Source organism: Ambystoma mexicanum, chromosome 2p (genome assembly GCF_040938575.1).
Source record: "Ambystoma mexicanum isolate Mex_15411 chromosome 2p, UKY_AmexF1_1, whole genome shotgun sequence".
In the NCBI taxonomy this organism is placed as follows: Eukaryota; Metazoa; Chordata; class Amphibia; order Caudata; family Ambystomatidae; genus Ambystoma; species Ambystoma mexicanum.
The window spans coordinates 902,850,752-902,872,502 of NC_090923.1; the positions used below are offsets into that span (position 1 = coordinate 902,850,752).

The 21,751-nt window shown below is 46.4% G+C and overlaps 1 protein-coding gene across 8 annotated transcripts in view; it reads left to right on the forward strand.

Moving 5' to 3' along the window:
- Positions 1-21,751, forward strand: part of LOC138565957 (uncharacterized) — a 1,066,445-nt gene that overhangs the window by 628,612 nt on the left and 416,082 nt on the right. For 6 of the 8 annotated variants that reach the window (XR_011301733.1, XR_011301735.1, XR_011301734.1 and 3 more), the window contains exon 8: positions 9,891-9,974. The exons of the other annotated variants lie outside the window; for them this stretch is intronic. Coding sequence is in view for 3 of the 6 variants with exons in the window: in XM_069643053.1 (XP_069499154.1) it covers positions 9,891-9,974 (84 nt within the window). In the remaining 3 variants the exon portion in view is untranslated. The remainder of the gene's footprint in view (positions 1-9,890; positions 9,975-21,751) is intronic. 8 annotated transcript variants of the gene reach the window in all.

Consider the following 21,751-nt stretch of genomic DNA (forward strand, 5'->3'; position numbering starts at 1 on the left):
TTCCCGGTGCCACCGGGACATTATAAATCCCGGTAGATCGGGAAGTCATGCGGCGGAATCGGTAAGTCCCCATTCCCATGGAGTCCGATAGAACTCCAAGGGAATGGGTCCATGCACCCGCACCGTTGTCAACAGTGCCGGTGCCTCTGTGAAACCTCTGCAGGCGGGGGCTGTTATGCCCAGCAGGTCAGCCCTGCCGGGTGTAACGGCCCCCGCCCACAGAGTCAGAGTGTGGCGGTCCAGACAGGGTGCCGGTACGGTGCGACAGCATCCTTATTTCCGGATCGTCACACTTGTAATGAGGCCCTATGAAACTCCTAACAATTATATGTACCACTACAACCACTTGCATCCTCTGACAGCTGCTTCATTTATTAAATCCCAACTTCCAAAGTAATGTCTTTACACCTGAGAAAAAGGAAAAGCTCCTTTTACTTTACATCACCCCAAAGCTAATCACCACTCAACTAAAGTGTCAGCCCGTCATGTCAGGTTACATGTGCTGTGGCTGATTGTGGGGAAGTGTATGTGTGTTTAATATGCTTAATGGTTTGGGCCTTAACCTTGAAGTACAGAGTGTGGAGAATTTCCCAAGCCAAAATGGTGATTTCAAGCAACATCCTTGATTGGTCAGAAGTGCAGGAAAGGCATTGGGCCTCATTACGAATCAGGCGTTAAGGAGTTAACGGCGCCGTAAACGGCGCCTACCCTTAACGCCTGATTACAAGGTCCGTTAGCGCCATGGTGATATTAACGCCTGCTTTTTGCAGGCGTTAAAATCCATGGTGCTAAGGGACCATGGTGCTAATTACGCCACCGTAATTTACGGTGGCGTAATTAACGCCTTCTCCACTCCCATTATGCCCTATGGGGCAAAAATGGGAATGGGGAAGGGTAAAATGGGAAATGGGGATTTACCGCCCCACTCACCTTGGAATGGGGCGGTAAATCCGCCATCCACCATGGTGTAAACGTAGTTTGCACCATGGTGGTAAGGGTACGACCCAGGCGGTAACTTACCGCCTGGGTCGTAATGAGGCCCATTGTCAGAACATTCTAAACTGCCTTTCATTGTCAGCAGCCCAGCAGGAAGGTCCTGTCTATGAAGTGCTGGTAAATTTTGAGACTTTAACTGGGCCTTTACTAAGGTTAAGTTATCTGGATTTTGGAGTTTGGTTGGAGTGTTTTGGAATCTTTCCGGAGATCATCTTATGAAGAAAGAAGCAATCTAAGTAACTTTATTTTTACTACTTCAGTTGATTTCAGTGAAGAGGTTATAACCTCCTGTTTTAATTTAATTTTCAGCTCATGTTTAATATTCAAAATCTATTACTAGAGAAAAGAAAGTATTTTGAGAGCGTTCATCATATAGATTGAACTTTTTTCCTTATTAACTGCATTTCATTATGTACTTGTGCCGTTAAAGCGTGTGTGAATTTGTTTTTTCAACTTGAGAGTTTTTGTTAACGTCGCGCGTGTGCGAGAAGTAGTTTAATATATATATTCTGAGCACAGTGTGTATATTTGTGCTCTTTACTCTTCGGTTTTCGGGATAGAAATATTACGCTGTCTGCGCAAGTGACAGCGTGTTAGGATTTCATATTGGAGACTCATTCAGAAAAAACGATTCGTTTATTCGTAACGTTTTACTAACTATCTAACTTACGCGCGTGATCTTCAGTCAAGGGAAAACACTTGCTTCAGTCGGATGATCGTATTTCAACTAGCGCATGCGTGTAAAACTAAATACGCTTTCCGGCAAGGTTTATTATTCACGCAGGCGCAATGACTAAAAAAAAAATCTTATTATTGGAACAGTTTTCTGCCGCGCATGCTTAAAACCAGCCTTCTCAAATATAGAGGGGAATGCTAGTTTCTCACGCATGCGCACACTTCTAAAACGGGATGCATGCGCAGAAGAGATTTTCTCCGATTTCATGTAAAGAAGAAATTGTGCTTGACAATCTTCGTATACACATTTTTAACAAGTCTGAAGAAGATTTTACAAGTACTTCTAAGACAGTTATCAATCTGAAGTAGTGTGCAAACTTTTTTTTCTTTTGGAATTGAACTGCATAAAGATTGTTCCCAGAAGGGGTTTTTTCCTGGCTACTTCCTGTCAGGTTTCCTTCCCCTATTCAGGCTATTTTTCCTTATTCAAGTTTCTTTCCCATTATTTCTCTTTTATTATCCTTTTTAGATTAGCCTTGTGTGGGTGGGAAGTTTTCTATTGTAGTTGGTTTGGCCTTAACTTGCTGATTCAGAATCCTGGTTCTGACCCAAGGCAAAATGGAGTTTCACATTGACAGCTCTGATTGGTTAGAAAACACTGCTGAACAACAATGAACATTCTAAACTGTCACTCTTTGCCTTTCATCATCTAAACCCCAGCTGAGAGGACGTGTTTAGTGGCTGCTCCTGCTTTGGATTTGGGCCTGGTGGATTTTATCCTTCAGGCGTTAGCAGTTGAGCGGCTACTTTCTTGGGGGTTTCAGGAGAAGCTATCAGCTGTCAGGAATTCGTTCTGAAGATAGGAAACTCTGAAGATCTTTAAGAAATCGTTCTGGAGATACGTGACTTTGTTTTAACTGCAGCTCTGTTTATCTTAATGACATTTAAGTGAGAACTCGTCAAAATGTTACCTTTGAATTTATATTTTTGAACCTTCTGAGTGCGATTGAACGCTATTTTGTAAAACGTGTACTACGTGTAATCTGAAACTAACCGTAGAACCTTTGCGCATGCGAGAGTATTCAACTGCGCGTGTGTTTTCCAGCGCGTGTGCTTCCTAGCGCGTGAATCTGTTCGTCGCGTGAGAACTCTATAGCGCGTGTGTTTTCCAGCGCGTGTGCTTCCTAGCGCGTGAATCTGTTCGTCGCGTGAGAACTCTATAGCGCGTCCAGCGCGTGTGATTCCTAGCGCGAGAATCGGCTCACCGCGTGAGAACTCTATAGCGCGTGTGTTTTCCAGCACGGGTGCTTCTTAGCGCGAGAATCGTTCGTCGCGTGAGAACTCAATAGTGTGTTTGTTTCCAGCGCGTGTGCTTCCTGGCGCGATAATTTGTTTGCCGCATGAGAACTCTATTGCGCGTGTGTTTTCAAGCGCGTGTGCTTCAGCGCGAGAACTCAATTTAGCGTGTGGTTACCTGCGCGTGTGCTTTTTTAAAGCGTGTACTCGACCTTCGTGTGAACTCTTTGCGCGTGGGTTATAAGGCGCGTGTGAATAGGCGCAGAAATTTATCTGCGCGGGAGTTTACTAGCGCGTGTGTTATCTGCGCGTGATTCCGTATGCGCGTGAATTCTGCTTGCGTGTTTTTACAAGCGCGTGTGTTTTCTGCGCGTGGACTTTTCTTACAGTGCGCGTGTTCTTCAACGCAGGAAGTTTTCTACGTGCAAATCTTCTGTATTGAGATTATCCGCGTGTGTGTTCAGCACGTGTTTCTTCAAGAATTCACAAACTTTATTGAATTGTAAAAAGTTTGAAAACAAAAAGAAAAGTTTGAAAAAGAAAGGAAATATAAAGGCTATTTAACTGAACAACTAGTGAATTTTGGAAAAAAGGCAAAGAACAAAACTTTCTAGATTTGCCCAAACTAAGAAGTTGCTGTGAATTTCAAGAGTCTCAAGTAAGAGAGATGTTCAGCTTCTTTACAAGCTTCTCTAAGAAATTTCAAGAGAAGAACCAGGTATGATTCTTAATTATTAGTTAAGGATTTAATGTCTTTCCCACTCTTAAGGTTAAGTAAGTAATAAAAGGATTTGTATCTGCTTTTCTTATATCCTCTGCAGGTTCAGCTTTGGTTAGCCTTGAAGCAGTCAGCCTGGTGTTGTTTTGTTATCCACTTCCCCCTTTCCCTTTGGGGTGTAGTTTGCAGAGCTGAATTGAAATCTAGTTCTGGGAATTACATTTCAGGGGGATTGTCGGGGGTTCAGCAGCTTCCGCGGACACAGGACCTCTCAGCCTGACACTTCCAGAAATTGTTCAAGCAGTCTTCCAGTTAAGGAGTTTAAAAAGGATAGACACTTTTTCAGTCACATTCAGAAAATTCCACAGTAAGAAATATATTCCTCTAAGTAGTGAGAAGAGGAAATCATGTATGGTGGAGTGTTTCTTCTTCTTATCTGGGATATTATTTTGGAGGGAAGGTAGAGTTTGGGACGAGAAAGGTTAGTAAACAAACATTGGGGGTCATTCTGAGGTTGGAGGTAAGGGGAAAATGATGCCGGTAAATGATTACCGTCATCGTATACCGCTACGGCTCATTCCGACCAACCAGACCGCTATTTACGGCACCGCAAAGTACGATGCAGTAAATAGCGGTCTCGTGTCGCGCGCGCTACATAACGTGCCGATATTAGCGGCATGGCGTAAACCGGAGCTGATCACAAGGAATGCGCACATGTAAATAACGGCCTCCTTAAGGCCGTTAAGTACCTTACCGGCATGGAGTACATACAGGCATCTCAGAGAAGGAGTAAAGAACCCTGAGCAGTAGTCCCCAGAGCCACAGGAGCACACAAGCAGCACAGGTGTAGTCAATGGAGACTGCCACATCAGAAAAGGACGACACCCACACTCCACACCCCCTCCCACACCAAGATGAGACCAATAGTGGTAGCAGTACATGTAGCAGGAGACCCTGCTTGCAAGGGCAAAACCACAAGGACAACACTAGCCCCCACCACAGGGGAAACACAAGGGGAGAAGGAGGGGGAGACAGGCCCAGCATGCAGCACCAGTGCAGCCTCCGTCACCACCCCAGCAGCCCCCATTCCCACGCATCAGGTCCGGTCCCTCAAGCGAACCCCTGAGCAGATACACACCCTCTACCAGCTTGACTGTGACACCATCACCACCATAGTTGGCCTGACAAATTACGAGATAAGTGATCATCATACAAATACACACTGCTATCCCCGCTCAACTGAAGGTGGTGCCTGTGCCCCACATCCATGCCACAGGCACCTACCAGCACACAGTGGGGCCCATGCATGGCATATCACAACCGTCCATTTCACGGACGCAGAACCAAGTGCTGGATCACCTCCTCAAGCACACAAGGGACTACACATCCCTCCATAGACTACCCAGGAGATATACGACACAAAAGTTGCCTCCCATGCATTGGCAGGCATGCCAAATTGCATGGGTGCCCCTGACTGCACCCACGTGGATTAGGCAGACCTGCATGGCATGCAGGTGGCGTATCGCAACCGCAAGCAATACCACTCCACCAACGTTCAGACGGAATGCAACGCAAGCAAGAACATCACGCATGGGTGGGCCCGACATCCAGGACTAATTCATGACTGAATGTGCCAGCTGAACTCCACGCTACCCTGCCGCATGGGGTGACATGCAGGAAGATGTGCCTGGCTGCTTGGTGAGTCGACTGACGGTGTCATGCCAGTGCATTTGTGCCATGAGGTGGGTGCCTGCATAAGCAAACCGGGTTGAAATGATGACGCCAGTGCACAACGTTCACCCCACCAAACACTGTGCCAAAGAGCCAGTGTAACGGCACATGAGTACAGATTCCCACATTGATGGAGTAAGGCACACACCTAACACAACATAACCAACATGTGACCAGGCCAAATCCCACAACACATGCACCACTCAATGGCGGCCCCCACACACCCTCAGGGCATATAGGGAGAGACACTGCATATGCAGAATGTGGCTGCCTCCACCATGTGACCACACCGCAGAGTCATCCCTGGGAGTGGATAGAACTGAGGGCAGCAGGGATACCACACCACATCACCGGTTCGGCACACGCATAGGAGTGATGGAAGTCACCATAGTAAGGATCAGAGCAGTATGATGAATATGCCACTGACTACAGCCAACATACCCAACTACGGAATCACACAGTACACAACACTTCATGGATCTAACCTCAAGACTGCTGTATGTATAAACGATGCATGTTCTACAAGATGTGCGTGCCATAGTTCACAGACCATCTCGAAGACGCTCCCCCTACAACATTCCATTGCGCAGGGCACATATGGGGGCCATGATTGGGGTAAATGCATCCATGGACATGTGCATATGGCCATTGACGACCTGCTGCCAGGTAAGACAAGTTCAGTTCTCCACCATGACAGTCCAACCACTTACCTTCATTGGCTAGACATGCAGGTGTTGGTGGCTGTCCCTTGACACCATTGTACAGGACCCCTGTCAGAAACCCACAGAACAGGCCCAAGGAGCCCTACAATACTGCCCATACCCGTGCATGCGTGGAGATGAAGTAGCCACTTGGCTTGCATAAGGCACATATGAGTTGCATAAGCTGGTCTGGTGGGGGTCCCATCTACTGCAATGTGTAGGTGTCCAATACCCCCATGTCATGTGTAATGCTGAACAAAATGTGCATCCCTTGGAACGTGGCCCTGTCCCCTGACATGGGGCTGCCAACACCAGATGAAGATGGAGTGAAGGAGGAGGAGGAGGAAGGGGCAAGACAGCATCATGGGGCCGGTGCACAGGAGGAAATGACGTGTGGCAAACATTGATTGGACATCAAAACGGAAACACAGGTCAGCAGAGGGTGGCATGACATGGGCACACAGGGCACTGGGGGTGTGGATACCTGTACACCATGCACTGTCAGACATCATAATACACATGCTCAATGATGAATGTCCACACAGGTTTAACTTTGCAACACCAACGGTGTATTGTAAATTCAACTGCATAAGTGTAATCATTCCCTCCACCACCCCACCTCCTCCCCCCTCCCCTCAACTCCGCAACAAAACCCTCCCTCCTCCCCCCTCCCCCCAACTCTGCAACAAACCCTCTCCTCCCTCCCTCCTCCCCCAACTCTGCAACAAACCCTCATCCCTCTCCCCCCTCCCCCCCAACTCCACAACAAACCCTCACCCACCACCCCTCTCCCCCCAACTCCGCAACAGTAGTCCGATGGTGTCCATCAAGGCTACATGTGGCAGCTATGCCAACTACTCCATGCTCCCGGGGCCCGGGGGAGGCATGTCCCGGCTGCGTTGTTAACGCAGAGAACGTCGCCCCAGGCTTGCCGGGGTAGAGCGACTGGATGAGGGGGTGTCCCATCGCTGAGGCTGCTGAGTGGTATGCACAGCCTCAAGGGCATCTGCAATGCGTCCAAGGACTTCACAAAGCCGGTTCATACCGTCCGTGACCACCTGACGCATTGCCTTCAGTTCGTCTAGCCACTCCACCCTGGCCTGGTGGTTGTCTTCAATGAACTCAGTGATGAGGCCAGTGAGCTGTGCCGCACACAGTGCATCCTGTGATTCGGTTTCATCCCTGCAGGGGATGGGGCTTACATGCCCTGACAGGGCCTTGACCGGGGGACTGGGCACGGGATTGGCGTCTCCCTGTGCTTCGCCACGTGCACCTCGGGCAGGTGTGTCAGGCTCCCCTGAGTCAATGCATGATACCTGGGGGACATTGCTTGGCTCGAGGGTGTGGACAGTGGGGTAGAACTCCTTCTCTGACGCCCCACAGATGGACAAGGGGCTGTCCATGGTTTCCAGGGGGGCCGTGGCTGCCACCTCCCCAGCGATGCTTGACTCCTCTGACCTTGGGGTGGGCATTATGTCAGGCGCCGATGCAGGGAGGGCCTGGAGGTGGTGGGATGGCTCGTCTCCGCCTCCTCACTCTCATGCTCACTACCTGTGGGGGTAGAAGTGAGGGACGGCATGAGTGATTGTTTGAGACGCTAATTTCATTAATGGCTGAATTCACATTTCAGTAATTTGGGGTTTGTAGCCTTTTGGGCGTAGCAACATGTGCCTGATTTGTACGCAGGTGTCGGAGTCACTCATCCTGGCCTGGTACTGTGCAGTCTGACTCGCACACTGCCAACCCAGCTGCACAGTGTGCATCATGGGATGTGCCAGTTTGTGCACTATGTGTGATGTGCGTTATGTACTTGCACTTGGCACTTGCTTGGGTGGCAGTTGGCTCAGCATGATTTGGATGGGGAAGGGCACCATGACAAGGTGCCTTGGACGGCCCTTGGGTGTGTATTTATCTTGTAATTGCCATTGGTGGTGTTGACTTTGGACACTCACCTCCATCAGCAGACGACGGTGCCCCACACTCCATTTCGCCGACGTCTCTATGGATGTGGTCCCAATCAGTGCAGAGCATGTCTCCTCCCATGGTATCAGGTAATATTATCCCCACCAAAAATATTGCTGTACATATGGTCATCGGGAACGGCCATAGGCGATATTTTTGGTGGGGATAATTTATTGGGTAAATGGATGGGGGAGTTGCGGGGGTGTCCCCGGTCCCTTTTAAAATATATGGGGGTTGCGGGGGTGTCCCCCGCAGGTTCCATGGGGTAATATCGCCGCAAAAATATGGCGACATTTTTGTATGGCGATATTTTTGCGGCGATATTATCACATGGAACCCCTCCCATGCTGTGAGTTTCATGGGTGAACTTGGGCCCCCTCCGGTCTGCTGTGCCTGACTCCGGTTGGCAGTGAGGATGCTCCGCACCCTCATCCGCAAGTCATCCCACCGCTTGCGGCAGTCCCTGGTGGTGCGGGGGGTGGTGCCTACTGCGCTCACCCTTTGGGCAACTTGTGCCCAGATGTTCTTTTTATGGAGCACCGCCTCCCAGCACATGTCCCCGCTGAACACGACGTCAGTGTGCTCCTCCAGGGTGTCTACCATGGCCTGCAGCTCTTCCGGGCTAAATCGCTGCTTGCGGAGCCGGTCTGCTGACTTCTTCGGGGCTTTTGGCATTCCTGCAGGTTGTGATGACCTTTTCCGTAGTTCAGATTGCTCCCAAGGGTGCTGCCTGATGAGGATGGCAATGGATTGTGTTTTTAAAGATGGCCGCCTTGCTCCTTCCCGTTTTTGTGCGATGACGATATTTCAGGTTCCGTTATTTAGCGGTGTCCGTAATTTACGGTCTCTGTAATTTACGGACACCACTATTTCCATGGCGGTATTGTTACTTATGGTACGCATCATGCCGTTAAGGGGTTTTACCGGCATGGCGCAAAGCTCGTGCCCGCGAAGTCGTAATGGCCCGCAATTAGCGGTCTGCGGCCAGATCGGAATAGTTCTTTGCGCCATGTCGGTAAAGCCCGGTACTTACCGCCAATCTCGGAATGAGGGCCATTGTTTTATATTGTCTTTTCTCAATAGGTTGAGTGGCTTCAAGAAGCAGAACAAGACCTGGAGTTTGTTATTTTGTCCCATTTCCCCCTTTCCCTCAGGAATGCTTACAGCTACACTGTTTATAATCACTTGAGCGGTCAGCATTCATAGGGGACTGTGGGGAATCAGCAGCTTCCGTGGACGGAAAGAAGTTTTGGAGAAAAGCCTGACACCTCACTACCAATATACATCATGGGCAAAGAAGTAATAATTGTGTTAAATCTCACCATACCATGTCATCACTCTTCCACTACTCCTTAGGAACTTTTGTCAAAAGTGTATCAACAAAGGATCAGCTCACTATCTTTAGTGACCCTCCAAACAAAATGCTTCCCTATTGAAACAAATCAATAGTCCTATCTGGTGTGTGTTCTCTGATGAGGTGATTGATGAGCCTTGTTTTTCTTTCCTTTGGCGGCTGTACTAAACAAGAGAGTAGGGGAAAGCAGGAAGAACTGAGTAAATTATGCTTCATGCCAGGATGTTGTTGCCAGCATTGGGCGATTTTGCTCCAACATTTGCATTGACCAACCAGCACAAAATCATAATTTTGCACCCATTGGTCAGGGTAGATGCCATTGTAAGATTGTCTATCATAATGGCGTGCCACCAATACAATTTCACAATTTGGTGCCAACAGATTTAAAGTTAGAATGAGTGAAAAGGAATGCCACTAAATCTCTTGAGTTGATCACCATCCATATGCTTTTTTACAGATTTCTGATGTTAAACCATCCTTCTCCTATGGGAATTCTTGTAGATGCTGATGGAAATAAAGTCCAGCCGTCTTCCACTTACACGTAAGTGCGATACCCAGTTGCAGTTGGAAAAGGGAATAGCATGAGGATCTTGGGAGAAGTTGGAGGTTGGGAGAGGGTGAGAGAGGTAGAATATATTTGATGCTCTGTGTGTGAACAAGCTGTTTTGTGGTAATTGTTTTAAATAAAGGACGCTTGACAAATGCCGCCATATAAATATGTTCACAAAAAAGAGTGCCGGATGCAACCCTTTTAACAGGGTTTGTTGCAGAGTTGGGGGGGAGGGGTAAAGGGGAGGAGGGTTTGTTGCAGAGTTGGGGGGAGGGTGGAGGGAGGTGGGGTGGTGGAGGGAATGATTACACTTGTGCAGTTGAATTTACAATACACCGGGTGCCACATATGAGGTTTTAAACATGAAGCAGCAAAGGACATTGAATTAATTGCACCTGTACATTGTGAGGAATCTAGCAATATTGTCACTGATTCTCTGGAGGGAAGCTTTTCTTATGTGGCCAAGGAAGCTACCTGACTCTGATCCTGGGGTTGGCTTTCTGCGGGAGGACCACATAGGGAAGACAAACTCCAGACAACCACTGGATCGAAATACTCTTTTAGTCACAATTCCTAATGACACTGATGTGCCCCTGCAATATACCAACATGGCTTATTGTGATGTAGTTAAAGAATTTCCAGGTTTTCTCAGCCAACCAACTTATTTATCCCCCCCACTTTTTAGTACTGAGACAAAGAAGAGGGATAGTCTTTGGAAAATGTTAAGCAATGCCGGGAAGTTTAAAGCTGACACAGCTGACCAGAATAAGATAGAGAGGCAGGGCCTGAAAATGTTGGTCGCTTCTTCTGATGCCAGTCGGAACGCTGAAGGCGAACAGACTGTAAAAAGCAGTACAGAGGCTGACACGAACGGCATGCAAGGAGACCGAACTCAAGCAAGCTCAACCAATTGATTGCCTCAAGCAGCTGAAACCGCACAGAGCACAAGAAGGCAAAGTGAGGGCTAACCAGCTAACAGGATGCACACAGAGTCAGCGGACCGAAAAGGAAGGAGAAGGAAAGATGCTAGGAACACCAAAGCCGCCCTGTAAGGCCAGGAAAAGCGAATGGGTTAACTGGAGTTCTTGAAGGTTAAAGCTGTGTCACACTAACAGCGCGAGAAAGTCAAAGTGATACCATTAAATAAACTGATACTGATGCAAGCAATATTAAGACAGGATCGTGAACCCAATACTTCAGAAGAGAATTTATTGCAAATGTGAGGTTTTGTTGGAAAAGGATTGGTGGCCCAATAATTGAAAAGAAGAGTTGAAATAGATACAAACTTTCCTGAGAAAGGGTCGGCGACCCAATTTCGCATTATTACATGGATGAAAGAGAGTGATTGGAGAACGAAACACCCTGGCAGGTTAGTGAACCAGGTAAACAGTGAGTCTGGGACTCACACACATACAAGAAGATAAAACAAAACAGTAGTTTGACATCCTGGCAGGAGAGTCAGCCAGGAGTGGAAAGCAAAGTAAACTTGAATTTGTGGAACAGTAAACTGACAGTCTTGCTGGAGAGTAAACCAGAAGTGAGAAGGGAAGAACACCTGAAATTGCAAAATTGTGACAAACAGATATTAAAGGGAAGAATCATCCTCCTTTTAAGGATCAGTGAGAAAGTGTCAACTTCACTTTCCACAGATGTAGAAAACACAGTTTCGAAGTCCCCCTCTTCCTCTCCCTTGACAAGCAAGGTTCCGGCGAAGGAATCTTCTTTCTTCTCATATTGGGGGTCTCCTTCTTTTAAGAAGGTAAGGTCTGCCACAGTATGAAGCCACTGTGTCTGCTTCAAATAGACAGACAAAGGGCCTCGATCTCGGAACAGCCGGATGTATGGGGAAAAAGCCTTCGGGCACAGAAAACCCCAGTAGAATGCAGGTAGCCACATTCCCCTGAGGGAGCAGTCGAGGATGATGGACTCTGTGTAGAAGGAAATATCAGCCCCACGGGGGGCGGACTGTATGGAACCCAAGAGCGAACAGTTAAGGGACAGACTGGATCACGGGATAACAACAAACCACAGACAGGTAAGGCAAGAAAGACAACCGGGCAGATGAAGAATGGGAGCGATGACCCAAAAATGGAGAAAAAGAAAACTCGGCAGCCGTGAGGGAAAAGAAAAGTGAAAGCGAAAACTGCCAGAAAGGCGAGAAGGCAGGTAAGAAGTAAGGAGGCAAGAAAGGGGAGATGGCAGCCGAAAAAGTGAAGAAAAGAGAGCAGGCAAAACAACACAGAATGGAAAAAAGGGAAAAGCGGCAAAAAACAGACTGGCAGAGAGTAGTGGGAGCGGGATCCGACCCTAAGTAGGAAAGGCAGAAGCAGAGGGAGAGGTGGAAAAAGAGGAGGCAGAGAGAAGAGCAGAGCACCGCTAAGAAAAATGATCTAGGAGCGAAACAACAAACGGGGAAAGCCTAATCAGTTGCAACACGCTGACCGCTAGGTCACTTAATGACTAAAACCGAACCGGCGGTGACAATGTTGAAAAAGACTAGACCGAGTCCAAATAAACGCTGAGGAGCATGACAGAGTATTCAATGGAGTCGGCTCCTCCAGCAAAAAAGCTGCTTTCAACTCCTGGGAAATGTGACAGAAAGTCCCAATTACCCTGGCAGGAGAGTACACAAGGCAGATAAAGAGGCGAATGGAAGTGCAAAGTGTTGGTGACCCAATATTTGAAAAGCATTTCTTACGTGGATGAAAGAGAGAGTGATTGAAGAACGGAAAAGCCCTGGCAGGTTAGTGAACAAGGCAAACAGTGAGTCTGGGAATCACACACATACAGGAAGATAAAGCAAAACAGTAGTGTGACATACTGGCAGGAGAGTAAACCAGGAGTGGAAAGAGAATTAAACTTTTATTTGTGAAACAGTAATGTGACATCCTGCAGGAGAGTAAACCTGGAGTGAAAAGGGTAGAAAACCTGAAATTGTATAATAGTGACAAACGGATTTAAAAGAGAAGAATCATCCCCCTTTTAAGGATCAGTGAGAGTCACAATTACCCTAGCAGGAGAGTACACTAGGGAGATAAAGAGGCTAATGGAAGTACAAAGGGTGAGACATTGAACATTTAAGAGAATTGTACATTTAGAGAAAGCTCAAGGGAAGACTCATCCCCCTTGGACAAACTTGAAGTGTGATAAAGTGACTTTTAATCTACCCGAAGAAATCTACGGGAAGAGAGACCTCATTCCTGGTGGAATTTTATTCTTTTCTTTTCTGCACCTTAAAAATGTATACTTTGAAAGAAAAGCAATAAGTGCAAAGCTTACAGAAATCCCCTTCTACACATTATATTGAATTTGGAGTGTAAGGATTGGTTTATGTTTTTTGGACACAGGGCGAGGGCTCTCTTTTGTTTAACATCCTGACACAGACAATCTTTCATTTTGTTGAGGCAGGGAAACCCCCTCTTAGGATTAGGGATAGATAGGATTTTCCCCAACCGTCTTATTATCTTGATAAATAAAAGTCTATTGCAAGCATCTAAAAAGTCACTGTTCTAAGTCTTACTCTTGATCCCTTACAGTTTTCCCCTGCACACCTGAGAGACAGCACTTGACACATGGTACTGATGGTGACACAAACTAAACCATTTCAGGAACAACAATGGCCCTTAAGTACCTTTCAACGAAAGATTGGGTTTTTACAAATGTCAACTGAATACAGGAGAACTGTGCCTGCCGCGCTGGAAGGATATGACTGACAGCAATATACAAACTCAAAGTATTGGAAAGATACAGAGGATTTGTACATTTCAGCACATATTGATCATTACTTACAATCATTGAACATGCCCTTTACTATAGATATCTTTATCTAGTTCCCCTGCTGTTTCTGACAAATGAAACCAAAATGAACTCCAATGTAAAAAGAGTATTAATTTTTGCCACAATTGCCAGATTATTGTACCAAGTTTAAAATAATATCATGGTACTTACATAATGTGTTAACTTGCTTCTTCCATTATTGTACCTTGTTGTTATATTGTAAAGCACTTTAGCGTAAAGCGCTATATAAACTAAATAAACATAAACATAATATCTTACAATGAAAATGAATTCAAAACCAATGGTTTTGTATTGGTTTGAATGACACTAACATTAATATCAATAGCCCTATATTATGACTTCGGTTGAACCAGGTTGCAACTCAGAGTAAAGTAGCCCACACCGTTGGATATTCTTATTTTCTTTTAAAATGCCAAGAAAATGTAATCTGTGGTCTTCACAGAAGGATAAGATCTGGAGTGGCCCGATGCTCTTGTTTATAACCGAGCCTCAAAAGCAAGTTCATCCATTAATTGGTAACTTTTGACCCTGCTCTCATAAAAATCAGCCATTTGCTCAGACTAGTTCTAGCAGCACAAAGGGGCTTGATCAATCATTGATTAAAGGTTTAGCAGAGAAGACTCTGGAGAGCTGTTGTGAGTATTTCGCAATGCACCAAGTAGTTTTCTTGGTGATACCTGATGTGCACATGAATGACTGCACAATGCTGCCTCTGTTCATGCACTTTGCTTTGCAACATCATTCGTAATCCAGCCAAACATCCATTGCTTCATCCTCAAACATTCAATGGGAATTCTTCCTCTACCACCAGTCTCCAGGTCATATCTCTCCCAGTGGTGTCATGCAGAGGATTGTCCAATCTGAGAAGGCTGTGTCTTAGTGTGAATCTTATCATGGGAGCAGGAAGGATAGTGAAATACCTCTGTTGCTGATTCTCTGATGCCTCTACCCAACCTTCAAGGTATTCAAAACCCATATAACGGTTTTGTGACGAGTAAAACTATGTACCATTATTGCAAACATGAGAAGCACTGGAAGATTGAGTGCCCTAACAAGCCTCAACTACAGGCAGCTGGAACGCCCAGTGTCCTTCTGTTTCAAACCTGAATTTGCAAGGATTTAAACCACAAGCAAAACAACAACAGCACGGTTAATACAGAAAGCAACGTAATATTTCACATGCTAACACTGGTTGACCAACAAGGTCCTTTTGTTAAAAGCAATATTTATACTAAGAGTGTTCCATGTTTAATAGGTGAATCGCATAGCAACTAAGTCAGTGGATACCCCGAAAGTGCCACGTTCTACTACTTCTGTGCTTAGTGTGGGTATTTATAATACTCCTCTGGTTCAACCTGTGACCACCCGAATTTCAGTATCTAATGGTCCCATTTTAGATGTTCACCCAGTTCTTCTTAGTAAGTGTCTGTGAATTGTTTAAGGCAAGACCTTTTATGTAAATTATATTGCATACTTTACTGTACTCCAAGTGAATGTGATAATGAAGTAGTAACAATTTTACAAGCAGATCCAGATCAGCCACAAGGTGAAGAGAATCCAAAAGTAGATTTGGATGTGTCAATATTCAAAATTCTTAATGAACCTGGTTTCAACAAGCAAATAAAATGGACCTTATTATACCTGCTGAACCAGTGCCTAGGTTGATCCCATGAAAACCGGCCCCAAGCAGAAAACGGCATATCTATAGTAATTCAATCATTTCTGCAGCTGGGCTTTATTGTTCCTCATCAGTAAAATACATACAAAGGTATGGGCACAATATTCCCATGCACTTTTATGTTGAGTCACTTGCACACCTTTAATTGCATATTGCAAATTCTTCTGTACATAATATATTGCAAACAATCTTAAAACATATACACCTAATTAAAGCCTCTACCAAGGAAAACGCTATTTCTTCTTTGATTGTAATATTGCAAAACTAAGCACAGTTGTATTACTGACAAATACATTTCACTGCTATGAGCTTCTTCAGGTTCATACACGTATTATATACATAATTTTCAGAAATGTTAGCCACGTTGCTTTATTTTTCAGTCTTTTGCACAAATCTCCCTGTGCTTTATGGGATTTATCCAGTCTGAACTATATGTTTTACTAATGAAATCAGAGTGCACTTAACACCTTTTTCAGTCTTTATTCAGACCTGGGTTTTTGAGGAAATAAGTGTGTATAAAATAATATTTATAAAGGACTCTTAGCAACATGACTTCATACAGAGAAAAAAGAAATACTGATAGAAAAGATGTAGTTAAACCAAGTGGGAGTATGGCTAATCCCTTTACCAACAAAAGTCTCAGTGAAAAAACATTAAGAAAAATAATTTGTCAACTATAAAAGAAACCAAGTATTGGTAAGAAGCTACTATCAGTTTTTGGAAAACTCTCCTATACCAAGGTGTCATGGCCACAGAGCAAGGACCACAAACTCCATCACATAAAGGGTCCAGTTGGACCCAGTCCTGGCACCAGACTCATGATAAAGTGTGCTCTGCACACTTTTATTCTGGTGCACGTGTTATTTCCTCCCCTGCAGGGCCGCCAAGTGCCTCCAGGTCGGGCTTGGCCATAGGAATGCATTGGGCTGCACGTGCAGCATCTTCTGTGAGTGGCAGGCTGGGGCCACAAGGCAGCGCAAAGGGCCGTGGCTGCCCCACCCACATGCATGCGCTTCGCGTTAGTCTTCTCATAGCAGCGTCATACTCACTGCTGCTCGAAGCGCTTCCCACCTGATTCCAGTGATACCATCGCCTGAAGCGCATCTTACCTGATTCCAGCAATACCATCGCCTGAAGCGCATCTTACCTGATTCCAGCAATACCGTCACTTGAAGCGCATTTTACCTGATTCCAGAAATACCATTGCCTGAAGCGCGTCTTACCTGATTCCAGCAATAATCGTCGCCTGCAACGCATCTTACCTGATCCTAGCAGTCACCGCGGTCGGAGCGCATCCTTACTTGTTCCTGGCTTCCAAAACTTACTCAGGAGCTCATCTCAGCCAGCATCCTTGTGGATCCAGCCATCCATCACCCGCTGGCAGGTCTTCAGATAGTTGCTTCCTGTTTGACTTCGCCAGGCCATCCCTGCAGGAGAAAAGGAGAAATAAGGTTAGAAACAACATAAAGACATTATGCTAAGGTCGTGCACAACACAATCCTCGCGCAGAACCTTAGAACCAAACTTACCATCTATTTGGGACATCGTAAACTCCTCAGGCCTCCATTGGGGCTCGCTTCCAGCACTGCGACTCCGTTTGGCCTCTCATCTCCTATTGGGGAGAAGGAAAGACATTACAGGGGATACGGACAATAATCACGGAAAAAAGGACATTGCAAAAGAATATGGACAATAATCATTGTTGAAGAACACTTACCTTTGAAGTGGTTCAGCCACAGCCGGTCTGGGCTGCCACGCACATGGACCAGTGAAGAAACTAGGTCTATCTAAGGCGCCCCTGCACTTGAGAAGCAGGACGGAGAGCTCACCCTCATAAATAAACAGGTGAGACTATATGGATAAGCGCATTCTCACCACATTCTGGGAAGAAGGGTTTGAGGGAAACCACAGCCATATCACAGCATTCTCATAGCCTCTCGTATTCTCGCAGGGGCAGTATCAACAACTAGCGCAGTCCACAACACAGGAGCAGGGGAAGAAGTCTGACCCAGGGGAGGCAGTTCTAGGGAGGGCTGCATCCGTGCCCCAACGTCCCCGCAGAGACCAGGTGAGCGTAACACAAGGTGGTTGGGAATCTCACATTTTCCTAATTTTGATGTTGATGAAGATAAAGCGTTAGCAGATTTATGGGATGAAAATCAAACCCAATCATCAATGATGATGCTAAAATTGTTGATTAGACATGCTGAGAAAACACACACTCAAGTAGAAGAACACATGTTGACATCAGAGCAAGACATTCGGAAGATAGAAAAACCAGAAACCATTAAGGAAATTACAACACACTAGATATCACCCTAAATATAATACAAAATCGGACTGAAAAGGAAACACCACGGGATGGACTTCTGTTAGCTTAAATCCAGAAAGTACAGAAAGTGGAGAAGAAAGGGAAGGAATAAGTAAACTCGGCACATTGACAAGGATTACTCTGAAAAAAAAAATGATTTGGCACAGATAAAAAGGTATAGAAGAGGTAACAGATAATCTATAATCACCAATAATATTACTTTTTCTGAAACAAATTATCAGAAGGTGACATTGAATGGGTCAGACTAAGAGGTAGAAGAAGCAATGAAACCAACAGAAAAATAAATAAGCGCAAAAGGCGTAGTTACCCGAACAATACTCAACCTCAAACCACACTTTCAAAGCTGTGTCCATCATCAATCTGCCATCCAAAACCTTGAATATGACAGTCAACCTTTTCTTTTAAAAAAAGGTCATTTGTTTGCTCCAATCTCAAAATTAAAACTGGTAAGGTTTTTTTTTTAAAGATTTTATTGAATTTTACAAACAACCGAACAATACCAACCAAACAAACAGTGCAGGTGCCAGGTTTCATTACACTTTCTTAACTTCTAACCACTACTCACCCTAACCCACCCCCCTTTATGTGTCTATTGCATTAAACCTTCAGTTTCCACATCCTGTGGTTCGGTCCTCTCCTCTACAGGCTCAGCCGGGTCAGCTAATGACCCAAACAGTTTGGCTATCAGTGATCTCCAGGCCATCAGGGACTCATTCTCCTCCTCCCCCCCTGTGATACTCGCTTCTTGCCATGCCATGGTTTCGGCTTCCGCCCATTTTTGCAAGTCTTTCCACCACACCTCTATCTTGGGCACATGGCATGACTTCCATCCCATGGCAATCCTTCTTTTTGCGAGCACATAAGCCAGATCCCACAGCTTACTCACATGCCTGAGCTTCTGTGGTCTGGGGAACCCCCCCAGCAGACAGGCCCACACTGTATCCACTACTATCTTGACCCCCTTTTCTTCCAGTTTCTCTTTCACTCCCCTCCAGAATCGCTCTATGATCGGGCATGACCAGAACAATTGCACCATGCCCGCGTTCTCCTCATCACACTTGGGGCATGCTTGCTGCCCTGCATTTTCAAACCTCGATATCCTCCAAGGCGTCATATAGGCCCTGTGTGTTATGTACAGCTGAATCTGTTTCAGCCTCGCATTTATAGACACCTTCTTATGATACCCCTGCGCCCGTTCCCACATCCCGTCTCCCATTGGGGCCCCGACCTCCATTTCCCAGTCGAGTCTCAACTGCGTGACCTCCTTCCCCACTTTAGACATCAACATTTCACACAGTCTGGAAATCTCGTGACCCCCCTCAGCTATGTCATATATCACGTCTATGGTGGCGTCTAATTCTTCCTCCAACACAGTTTCAGGCCATGTTCTCTTAATCCTCTGTACCACTCTATGATACGTAATGTACTGGCCCTCGTGCAACCCAGTTTCTTCCCGCAGCCCCTCAAAAGTAATACTTGAGCCCTCCTGCCAAATATCACCCATTGTTGCCACCCCAGCCAGTTCCCAGTGGTTCCTGAGTATCATTCGCAGCTGAGCGTCTGCCCCCGTCAATAGAACCAATGCTATCTGCGGTGAGCATGGGGACGGGTCCTCCATCATTTGGCATGCCCTGCGCCACACCTTCCACCCCAGTAGCATCATTTTAGGGCGCCCCACCATTTCCGCCCTGGGTACCCACATCATCTCTTTCAAATAGAAAGGTGCACAATCACGCCCAAACAGCCTAAGTTCAGAGGTCTCTTCATCAGAGAGCCACTTGGCAACATACTGCAACTGGCTTGCCACATAGTACGCCTCATAGTTGGGCAGCTTTATTCCTCCTTTGTCATGGAAGTTCTGAAGCTTTCATAACGCCACTCTGTTTCGCGTGCCATGCCACAAAAAGTCCCTACACATGCTATTCAATTTGGTGAAGAACTTCTTAGGAATCAGGTACGGTATGTTCCCGAAGTAGTGTAGGAGCCTCGGCAGGACCGCCATCTTTAGCATTGCTCCCCACCCCATCATCCCAAAGGCAGCTTTGCCCAAAACTTCATGCACTTCTCGATTTTCTTGATGGCTACTTCTGTATTGCACCTATGCTCTTCCTCCACGGTGTAATATATGTCTATCCCCAGGTACCGAAATGTGCTAACCGCCCACGGTACCTGCAATACAGGTAATCGCTCCACTGGAATCCCCATGTACCCCCCTAATGGAAACAAGCTAGACTTCTGGGGGTTCACCGCTATGCCGGACAGCACAGTGTATCTCCCGAGCACTTCGAGAATGGACTGGAGGTTTTCTTCTGGGAATCGCACGTACAGCAGCATGTCATCTGCATATAGGGAGATCAAATGCCGCTCCCCTTTCACCTCGATGCCTATGGTGTCATATTGCTGCCTCAGCTATATTGCTAGAGGTTCCAGGGCCAGTATGCAGAGCATAGGAGACCACGGGCATCCCTGTCTAGTACCCCTGCTGAGCTGCCACCTCTCTGATATCACAGATCCTGTCTTAACTCTAGCCAGCGGTTCGCTATATAAAATTTTCGCCCACCTTACATATCCAGGCCCTAACCCGTAGTGCTTCAGGGCCGCCAGCAGCCATGGCCATTTAACAGAGTCGAAGGCCTTGATCGTATCCAAGGACATGATTGCCATTTCCTCATCACTTTCTCTGCCAAACTCAATGATTCTCTGGAGTCGCCTATGATTATTAGTAATGTTTCTATGGGGGACGTAGCCCGTTTGATCCGGATGTATTAATTTGCTAATAACCCTCTTCAGTCTGTTTGCTAGGAAAGCAGTTAATATCTTGCTGTCTTGATTCAGCATTGGCAAGGGTCTAAAGGAACCACAGCTGTGCCCAGGTTTATTAGGTTTGGGGAGAGGTATTATGACAGCCTCTCTCAGTGACTCCGGTAAGCGTCCCATCTCGAATGCTTCATTTATCATCTCTAGCAGCGGGGGGGGAGGACCTCTTCTATGTATACTTTATAAAATTCACTTGGGAGCCCATCTGTCCCTGGGGTTTTACTAGTAGGCAGCTGCCTCACCACCTCCCCCAATTCTTCCAAGGTGATCGGGGTGTCTAGTTCCTCTCTCTCCTCCTCGCTTATCTTGGGCAACCCCATATCCTCAAGCGCTTCTTCCATCACAGCGCGGCTATTTCCCCCATCCTCTTCGTATAATACTTTATAATAATCCACAAACGCTTGATTAACTCCCTCCTGTGTGTAGTTCTGATTGTGACTCTGGGGGTCTCGCTCTTATATAACCACACCAAAAGTCTCCCCGGTGTCATGACCCGGCGAAATTGCCCCTTCTGGACCGCATGGTCATTGTCACGAAGGGCTTGTACTCCTTGTTCCTCCCAACATGGGCGTACCAAGCTCCGTGCTACGCACTAGCTTTCACGTCGTGGCACGTACTATAAATTGGTCACGCCCCTGCGGGTCTGCGTGTCTCAACGCTATCTTCGGTAGTGACCCGACGTGTGTTTACTCTCTACATTGGTTTCCTTTGATCCTCTTATTTCCTTCCTTGCCTTTTATCCTGTTCCTGGATTTCCCCCCCTACTTACTCGTTCATCGCTATCCTGGATACCCTGGAACCACGAACTTCCCGGAACTCTGAACGCGTCCTGCAACCTGACGAGGCTCGGGTGAGCCTATTCAAGACCCGAACCATCCACAGGAAGAGTCCTGCGGCCGAACAAGGGAGATCCCGATCACAGGTGAGACGGGGGAGATTTACGACAGTTTGAGACGCCAAACGATCAATACGGATTCTACCATGGAGAATGCTATTCAGGACCTGATGCGCGGAATGCAAGAACTTTCCACAGAGATGCAGAATTTAAAAGCCGAGAATGCGGCGCTAAGACAGCTTGTCTTGTCACGTGACTCCGCGAACAAGGACAGCGTATTATTGGGAGGAGTGGTTGATAAATACGAC